Below are 10,492 nucleotides of genomic sequence, written 5' to 3'. Positions count from 1 at the left end.
ATCAAGAAATACCAGGCTGCATCCACAAGGCATATCTAAACGGCATGAGCCTCTATCTAACTGGGGAAAACAGTTAGTCCATTATTAACATGAAGAACAAAGAAAAAAGATCAGATAACAAGTTTGAGGAATACACATAATGTTGAATCACACAGTTTAACTAACACCTGAATTTATAGGAATCACATCATCATTTTACATATATAAAATAAATAGCTGTTTCTTGATCATGCTCACTAGCAGGGAGATTATATCTTTAACCATATAGGCATCCTCCTTAACCATGCGAAATATCCTAATGAAGATAACATGCAACAAAGGTCCACTCTTACCAACGATTACACAATATATTGCACTCACTGACCTCCAAGACTGGTCAGAGTACCAAACGACAGTTGTGACACTGACTAGGACGAACCCCACAGAAGTAATCCCAACCGATTGACATGTCCCTCACAAGTGGCCATTGGACAAGGTCATGACCTCTCAGGATATGTAAAAATAATAATCCACATTGTTAAGACGTTATTATGAAAGTCATCTCAAAGCCTGAACAATCAAAACATGCTAAAACAAACCGCAAAAAAAAAACATTGAAAAATGGTTTCACAAAGATTTTTAAAGTGAAGTACGTGTCCGTTGCCAGTCCATCCAAACTAAATCAGAAATGACTGCAACTGATAATCGCCATTTAAGGTGACGTTAAAAAAAATGTAACTGCACACAAAAAAATCTTACTGGAGCTGGCTGTGGGGTTCCCCAGGGATCGGTCCCAGGGCCACTGCTATTCTTACATGGGAAAGTATATATCCAGCCAAAACTGCCAGTTATCTACAAGCATGCTAGTCTGGAGAAGCTACTGCTTGAGACAATGGGTGTCAGACTCACATCACTGACCGTGAATACAGAGCTCTGTTGTCAAGGTCCAAGAGTCCAGACCTGAACATTACGCTTGACTGTTGGGTCTGCTATGCTTTGCGTGGCAAGAAGCTGGAAAGGGAAAAAGGGAGAGGAGGGTTCCCTCTCTCTCCATGAATGGTCAGGGTAATGAGAATCACTAGCTTTTGTGAGGAACAGCATAGACAATACAGTCATAAATTGATAGGGGACTTAAATCACTTCCAATCATGCCATAAGCCAGTGATTCACAACAGCAGTGTGTTATTGCACTTTGCTAAAGCCCTGCCCTGCACTCCCAACTGCCAACAATCACACTTTGAATATGGTCAGTGAACCGAAACACAAATCATTTTGATATGATCAATGTCATGCAAGTTAATTTCCTCAATTCCATTTGTAGTGACTAGAGTGACTCAAGTGTTGGTTTGTGAGCATGAAGATGAGAATGTAGTCATTAACATGTTTAAGTGCCATTAAACAATGACTGATCTGATTTTATAGCCTACTTTGCACAAAGCGACAAGAGATAGATTTGGACACAAAGACATAACATTGTAAATTTAAAATCTGGTTCAACAATTACATGATTTTATTAGGGCTGTCAGAGTTACTCAGCTAAGTTGAGTTAACTTTTTGTAATTTTTGTGAACAATATATTTATTTTTACCCCAATTAATCGCATTATCTGAAAGCATTCAAAATACACTGAAAACATCCAAATTACATCATCTATACAGCTAAAAACAATAATTCACTTTCAAAACAAGTTGACATTGAGGTTAAAGAAAGTGTGTTTACCAATTTACCTGATTTTACTTACTGTTAATTTGGACAAAATGAAGACATCAATATTCTTGTAATGCATTTAGTATTAAAAAACATCTTGAAATTACAGCTTAATTTTTCGAAAATTCCCAGTTTGCAATTAATCACAACAAATTCTGCAATTAACTAGATTACATTTTTTTTTTTAATAATTACATTTTCCTAATTTATCATGTTGGGGAGTGCATCCTCATCATCACTTCGCAGAGATAACTTCACCTGTTTTTCTATCATACATTCCTTGTAGTTTATCATTCCTCTTCACTCGAACTTAATCTTTGTTTGAGGTAACATGGGTCACAGGCCCTCGCTTCTCTCTCCACTGCTCTGTATTCCATTTCCTAAAGGGCACTTTTTCTCCTTTCGCAAATCTGCCCTTTCCTGTATTTAGCCTAACTGTGGCCGATTACTGGAATGCTTTCTTACAGTCACTTGTTATGGTTTCAGTAACCAAATTTACATAATGGTGTGTATATTGGGCTGCAAGCACCGCGCAATGTAGTTTATTAGCGTTAGAGCAAGGTCATGAACGTTGCCTCAGGTGGTTTCAATTCAAGGTTTGCTAACTCACTGTCAGATATTTCAAGGCATAGAAGATATAGGACTTAAACGTTTCCAATAGCTGGTGTGCTAGGTAGGTTTTAGGTTTGGCTTTGCAGCACAGACTGGCATTCTGAACTGGTTCCATGAACTCACTGACTTGGTTAAATAAATCAATGAAGCAAGCTGCATGGACAAATGTGTACTATGACAGCAATGCAAACTTGAGTACCTGCCTGCCTGAGCATTTGTTGTTAAGACTCATTTGTATGAGTGACATAAGCAGGAAGTTCACCTCAGACAGACAAAACAAGTTCCATTTGTAGAGGACACCTAATTTTACCAGGCGGTGTCAGAGGAAGGCTCTAAAAATTGTCAAAGACCATTTAACTTATCGTTACTCATTGTGTATTTATTCCTACTGTTATCAGTTTTCTATAATTGTCTATTTTTCTCTCTGCATTGTGGGGTAAGCATTTCACTGTTAATCTACAACTGTTGTTTACGAAGAATGTAACAAATACAATTTGATTCAATGTATTATTATTAAGTTATTCGTGAATTACCTACAATGAAAACCAAAATACATTTTCAATAGGTCATTTGTGAGGTCAAAACTGGTAATCAGTAATTGTGACATATATTGACCTTAGGCTTAAATGAACCAGCACAACCCTGAGCAGAATTTCCTCTTCCCCATGTTGATTTATTACTTTGATCAGTGAACCGGTGACCGCTCCACTCAGAAGTCCCTCAAGCTGAAAAACACCAGTCACAAGTCCTGACTCTCCAAAACCCTGTCTGATCCAGCCAGGTCAAGCACTCTGCCTGACCTCGCTCTCCTCTCCAGACAAAGGCTGAGATTCCTCAGAGGCCTGGACGACATGGCACTACTCTACTGGGAGGGAGGAGAGGGGTACCACCACATCCATCCAACCCCCCTCACAGACAATCATTACCCAGGAGAGGGATTAGCGAACCTGGGTCTGGTCCAAGCCAAGGGCCCGACCCAACAGCACCGGCAGCACAGGAATGCAATAATCACACAGGCAAGAGCAATCAACCCCTTTTTAATCTGCATTTACTCTTCCATTTTAAAAGCATTTTCCCAATGGATTAGAAATGCACCACTTCAGATTACTGATGGGTTGAGGAGGAGGAACGACCATTCATTACTGGAGTACATTACACTCTGGATGGAAGCTGCTGTGAAAATGGGCCCTCTGAAGCCCTGGTGCTAATTTTCATTATCTTATAGTTCAGGTGTTTAATCTAAACTGGATGTAATTCATGTTATAGGACCTACAAGGAAGACTGTATAGAATGTATAGGATAAATATAAGACAGACTCAGAGACAAAACGGTTTTGTTTTTTTCATTCCACGTCCATGTCTGTCCTACCCCACCTTCCCCCTACTCCCACCCTTCTGAAATATGTGGAGTAGAAAAGCTCAAATACTCCCCTCTATCTCTCTGTCTCTCTCCCACTGAGCCAGCCACAGAAGGAATTCCTCATCTGAGAGGTTCTGCTTTGAATGACTACCTTCTGCTATATACTGTATGTCCAACACGAACAAATGATAGCATAACGATATTTTCGCCTTTGTTGCTAGCTTCAACAATTTTAACAATACAAAACAACATCTAGATAACAAGATAGACATTGCCCTCTGTTATTATTGGGACAGTGAAGCATGTTTTCTTCTTTGGCTCTATATTTCAAAAGTATAGATATCAAGGTAAAGTGCAGACTGTCAGCTTTAATTTGAGGGTATTTTCATCCATATCGGGCGAACCGTTTAGAAATGACATCACTTTTTGAACATAGTCCCCATATTTTAGGGGACCAAAAGTATTGGGGCAAATTCACTTATGTGTATTAAAGTAGTTCAAAGTGAAGTATTTGGTCCCATATTTCTAGCACGCAGTGATTACATCAAGCATGTGACTCTACAAATGTGTTGTATTGTAAATAAATATCCTACATGAATGTGGATGCTACCCTTACTACAGATAATGCTGAATTAATCGTGAATAATGATGAGTGGGAAAGCACAAATAGCATACCCCCTTAACTTACAACTTAAAGGGCTTGTAAAGCAAGCATTTCACGGTAAGGTCTACCTGTTGCATTCTCTGCATGTGCATGTGACAAATACAGTTTGATTTGATTTGAAAATGCTAACCTCCCCTGTTATTATGGTGAGAGGTCAGCATGTCTTGGGGTATGATATTTGTGCGTCTGTAACTTTCTCACTCATCCTTATTGACGATTCATTGAGGATGATCTGTAATCATGGTAACATCCACATTCATGTAGGAATGTTTAGAAACATATTATATTCTCATTTACAATAAAAGTGACTCCAAAATTACACAATACATTTTTACCATTCATTTATATTTGGCACAATCTGAATAATCTGAAACAAATGTGTAGAGTCACAAGCTTGATGCAGTCATTGAGTGCTATAAATATAGGACCAAATAGTTCACTTTTTACTACTTTAATACATATATTAGTGAATTTGTCCGAATACATTTGCTCCCCTAAAATAGGGGGACTATGTACAAAAAGTACTGTAATTTCTAAACGGTCACCCGATGTGGTTGAAAATACCCTCAAACTAAAGGTGGCAGTCTGCACTTTAACATCGTAGTTTGATTTCAAATCCAAACTTTCAGAGTAACCCAATATTTAGAGGGCACTGTATATAAAATACATGTAAGATGTGGTATGATCCCAAACACAGGATAGGTGCAGTGAAATGTGTTGTTTTACAGGGTTTATAAGGACACAGATCACATTTTTCTACGTAAAGGTCACATTAAATCATGTTATTGAGTGACAAAAGCAGCAGCTTTAAAGGTTTTGGCCACATTTTATTTGGATAGTCCGGATAGTCCATCTGTAGATAAGCAACAGCGTGCTACGGTTATGGTTAGGTTTAAAATACAGGTTATGATAAGGATTAAGGTTAAGTTCATTGCAAACACTAACCTCTAATACATGGGTTAAAGACTAAAATGAGGCCTTTAAGAGAGAGAAAGAGAGAGGGAGAGAGAGAGAGAGGGAGAGTCAGAGAGAGAGGGAGAGTCAGAGAGAGAGAGAGAGAGAGAGAGGGAGAGAGAGAGAGAGAGAGGGAGAGTCAGAGAGAGAGAGAGAGGGAGAGAGAGAGAGAGAGAGAGGGAGAGTCAGAGAGAGAGAGAGAGAGAGAGAGAGTCAGGGAGAGCGAGAGAGAGATAAAAAAAAAGGGTCAGTGACCGCACAGCCAAGGACAGGCCAGGACAGAACAGAAACAGGTGGACTGGGGCAAATTGTGTACTGCCTTTGACTGACACCTAAGCCAGACTGGGAGTTCCATTACACTACATTTCCCACAATACACCAGGGGATACATCCACATTCAGGCAAGCATTGAAACCATTCACTATCATCCCAATTATCATTTTTCTTCTCTAGTCCAAACTCTGAACTCACCTTTGGAGTGAAAAGCTTCCTTGAGGTGAAGTAAAACGTCGGCAAACTTGCGCACGTCGTTGACCAGCTGCATGATGTAGTCTGGGTCGGTGGTGCCGACAGGGGCAGGAGCATCCACACTGTCCAATCCAGAGCTGACGGAGCAGCTCTTGGCTCCTCTGCCACCCGTCCCCCAAGTCCCTGATCCGGTACTCGCCGTGGTGCCCGTACTAGTGCCCATGCCCGTGCCAGGGAACAACGGGAAGAAGTGGGAGTTGGAGGTGCGTGAGATGCCCAGCAATCGTTTGTTCCCTCCGCTGGTACCACCTCCACCACCACCGCTACTGCTGCCTCCACCACTGCTCTGCCTCAACATCCCAACCGCAGCCAGCATGCACTCCTGTCCAGGCCTGGTAGCCCCCTTGCCTTTCACCTGTAGTCCTGCCTGGCTCTCTGCTCTGTATTGTTCAGATCCCACACTGCTCCAGACCATGGATGGATGATCCTGTGCAGGGAGAGAGATATGTGTTTAGAAAGACATGACCGCCGGCTAAAAGAAGAGGAAGGATCATGATTCATGAATAGCATCCAATATCTACACTCTTGGAAAACAAAAGTGCTATCTAGAACCTAAAAAAAGAAATAGGGATATGTCTTTCAGAGATGTGTCAATGAGTCCACTGATGTAACACTAAAAGGGGCAATAGTACTGGATCTACAGTGAACAACAATATAAACGCAACATGTAAAGTGTTGGTATTATTATTGGACCATGCTGGTCATTTATGAACATTTGAACATCTTGGCCATGTTCTGTTATAATCTCCACCCGGCACAGCCAGAAGAGGACTGGCCACCCCACATAGCCTTGTTCCTCTCTAGGTTTCTTCCAAGGTTTTGGCCTTTCTAGGGAGTTTTTCCTAGCCACCGTGCTTCTACACCTGCATTGCTTGCTGTTTGGGGTTTTAGGCTGGGTTTCTGTACAGCACTTTGAGATATCAGCTGATGTACGAAGGGCTATATAAATACATTTGATTTGATTTGGTCCCCTGTTTCATGAGCTGAAATGAAAGATCACAGAAATGTTCCATATGCACAAAAAGCTTGTTTCTCTAAAATGTTGTGCGCCAAATTGTTTACATCCCTTTTGGTGAGCATTTCTCTTTTGCCAAGATAATCCATCCACCTGACAGGTGTGGTATATCAAGAAGCTGATTAAACAGCATGATCATTAACAGGTGCACCTTGTGCTTGGGAAAATAAAAGGACACGCTAAAATGTGCAGTTTTGTCACACAACACAATGCAACAGATGTCTCAAGTTTGTTGCCAGATAATTGAATGTTAATTTCTCGACCATAAGCCGCTTCCAACGTAATTTTAGAGAATTTGGCAGTATCTCAAACCTGCCTAACAACCACAGACCACGTATGTGTATGGCATTGTGTGGGCTAGCGGTTTGCTGATGTCAACGTTGTGAACAGAGTGCCCCATGGTGGAGGTGGGGTTATGGTATGGGCAGCCATAAGCTACGGACAACAAACACAATTGCATTTTTATCATTCATCCGCCACCAACACCTCATGTTTCAGCATGATAATGCACAGCCCCATGTCACAAGGAACTGTACACAAATCCTAGAAGCTGAACATGTCCGAGTTCTTCCATGGCCAGCATACTCACCAGACATGTCACCCATTGAGCATGTTTGGGATGCTCTGGATCGACGTGTATGGCAGCGTATTCCAGTTTCCGCCAATATCCAGCAGCTTTGCACAGCCATTGATGAGTAGTGGGACAACATTCCACAGGCCACAATCAACAGCCTGATCAACTCTATGCGAAGATGTGTCACGCCGCACGAGGCATGGTGGTCACACCAGATACTGACTGGTTTTCTGATCCATGCCCCTACCTTTTGTTTCAAGGTATCTGTGACCAACAGATGCTCATCTGTATTCCCAGTCATGTGAAATCCATAGATTAGGGCCTAATGTATTTATTTCAGTTGAATGATATCCTTATATGAACTGTACCTCAGCAAAATCTTTAAAATTGTTGCATGTTGCGTTTGTATTTTTATTCAGTATATTTTGAGAGAATGTGCTCGGTAACAAGGCAGCCATGCTCTTTCAGAGGCCTTGTCTGTCTCACTGAGTCTCACTGGGGTTCGGAGGCATAATGAGTGCTAGAGTGGCCCTCTTGCATTAGGTTGGAGAAAAAAAGGGAAGACAAATGAATGCAGGCCTAGCTAGCAGCACTCCCTATCATCATCTCAACATCACATCTCACTACCGTGGCAGTGGTTATTGGGGCTCCGCACACCCTTCTTTACCAAACATGAACTTTACAGGAGACCAGAGAGAACACACACGCACACAAACATGCACATAACCACCAGACATGACAACATTGGATTTAAATAGAACATTTCTATTCAGTTTCATAAATCAGTTTTTTCAATGATTAGCCTACAGTATAACTCATTTGTAAATAATCTGTAAATTACTGAATCACTCTCTGGAGTTAAAGACTAAACCAATCGGGAGGTATGGGGGCACAGCTTGTAGTAGGAATCCCATTAGGGACCATTTACTGGTCATCTCCATATCCCACTGTGACCACCACATGTTGGATAGAAAGACCCCAGTGCTTACCCTACTGGATTAACCTAAATCGACCTAGACTTAGTTTAGATTTAGATCAGCCTAGATATTGGGAGCCATTATTATTAGACTTTACAAATCCAAAATCAGTACGTAATTTGTCAAGAAGAAAAAAACAGCATATAGATTATCATATAACTAAGTAAAAGTGTTTTGTTCATATTAACACATGCAAACTAGACAATCGAATACCTTTTGAAAAATTATCATTAAATATGCATCACATTTTTCTTTCAAACATTGTAATACCTGTTAAATGACAACATTAGGATTATACAGTTTGTTTCTAAATAAATAACAGTTTAAATATTGAATAATAGTTCATTAAATTGATACATTATAGTTAAGGGAGTATTGTATTGAATTTGCATGTGTTATTGAAGTATTATGAACACGTTTGTATGTATTATACACACTTCTTTCATAATTATAAGTGGACAACATTTTACACATTTTCTCTTAACGTTACCCCTGTATGTTTCATCCAAATAATCTGGCCTAGCTAAGACATTCAGAAGTTTCTGCACCTTGTAGCAAAAAGCAATATTGTGGAAGCTATTCTGAAAATATAGTGGACCAAACTACCAAGTACTTCACACTGGAAGAAGTTAAGCTAATCTAAATATAGTTTACGTAACAAAAGTTACTTTGAAAAAGTAGTTCATAGGCCTACATCCAAGTCTGATGCCGAAAAAGAAAGGACATTATTGCCTACTTAAACCATATTATCTCTTCTTTTTGCAAAAAAAAAATGTGGTTCCAGCAGTTAGCTGGACATGGCACACAAAAATAACAATTAACGTTAACTACTGAAAACACTACCAAGATTATAATTTAGTTAAACTACCACGAAGCTACAGCAAAATGTAGTTAAATTACTAGTTGCACTGTAGTTCACTACTCATCAGCACTGGCCAAAAGTCATTCCATTGCTGAGATTACACGCATTTTATTATGTTTTGTTCTTTGTATTTTGCTCAATATCTAACCAAAATAACAACGTTTTCTCCGTATAGAAGTAATAATCTTCGTCACATCTCTAGGTGCCGATATGGATGCAATGGTTCACTCAATCAAAAAATGATAGCCTCCACATAGAAGTCTTTCATCAAATGCAGCAACCCACTCACCTGCTGTACAGTCCTGAAACATTGCACCTTCAAAAATCCCCGCTGTCGTAGAGTACAGAATCCAGTTATAGGTTATGTCTTTCTTTCCTAAACATCTGTGAATGACCCTTCTACAATAGTTTCCGAAACGGGAATTGTGGGATCGCCGCCGCTCAGCTCGCTCTCCCGCACGAACGTCCTCCTCCTCTTCTCACGTGACACAGAAGGTAGGCTAACGTGTGATTGGTTGTTCTAGGCGTCTCGTAAAGAAGAGGTTTGGGTCCCCTGCCCGCAACAACAGGTGTCCAATATTTTTGATACGTCCTGTACTCAAGTTGTAATCTTTCGGGTCTATGTCAATATTGGTATCGTCTCACTCAAACTGAACAATAGGCTTGGAGGGAGATAGATGCATTGTTTAATTTCCCCCAATAAAAACGAACATGTGTAGCCTATACACTGTAATAGGTTATGTGCATTGTTCCGTTAAATGCTGCAGGGCTACAGTAAAATGTTTGTATCAGTTGGCTACATTTAATGTCCATCCATATCAGCTAAAATAAGAATGGAAGAAGACTAGGCTACAATATGTATACGAGTATGGTCTTGGCCTTGTCAGTATTTCTACCTCGTCAGTGGCTGGGAATACCACCTTGTGAGCAGAAGAAACAGTTAAAAGATTGGAAGAGGTTTTTTTGACCCAATCAATTCTATAGCCCTTTAATCCACCCAGTGGTAGAAGTGTGCTAACGCACTGTACTCATATCGTCAGAATAACGAGATTCATACGATATTCAAATTTGGATCCACTGTATTCCTATCCCCTGATGTTGGTGCCAAACTCAGACTGCACATAACATAAACCCATTCATCAGTAATAAGGTCCTCAGTCAGCTTTCTGAATGGCCCTACAGACAACAGAACATTTTGAAGATTGTTCCACAAACAAGGTGCAAGAAAACGTAAAGTTGATTCACCCTAAACCAGTAGAGA

General features: G+C 40.3%; 1 protein-coding gene across 3 annotated transcripts in view; it reads right to left on the bottom strand.

Annotated features, from left to right (window-relative positions):
* arhgap29a (Rho GTPase activating protein 29a) overlaps positions 1–9,686 on the bottom strand; it is a 69,493-nt gene extending 59,807 nt beyond the window's left edge. For 2 of the 3 annotated variants that reach the window (XM_052483352.1, XM_052483353.1), the window contains exons 1-2: positions 9,521–9,686; positions 5,747–6,230 (exon numbers count right to left, since the gene is read on the bottom strand). In XM_052483352.1, the coding sequence (XP_052339312.1) occupies positions 5,747–6,218 (472 nt within the window). In that variant the 5' untranslated portion in view covers positions 6,219–6,230; positions 9,521–9,686. Of the gene's footprint in view, positions 1–364; positions 595–5,746; positions 6,231–9,520 lie in introns of those variants that run through there. The other variant, XM_052483355.1, reaches the window with a different exon arrangement.
* Positions 9,687–10,492: the final 806 nt, after the last annotated feature.

This window comes from Oncorhynchus keta, chromosome 28, assembly GCF_023373465.1.
Source record: "Oncorhynchus keta strain PuntledgeMale-10-30-2019 chromosome 28, Oket_V2, whole genome shotgun sequence".
In the NCBI taxonomy this organism is placed as follows: Eukaryota; Metazoa; Chordata; class Actinopteri; order Salmoniformes; family Salmonidae; genus Oncorhynchus; species Oncorhynchus keta.
Note: the sequence above shows the minus strand (reverse complement) of the source record. Positions and strands in the feature narration are given on the sequence as shown.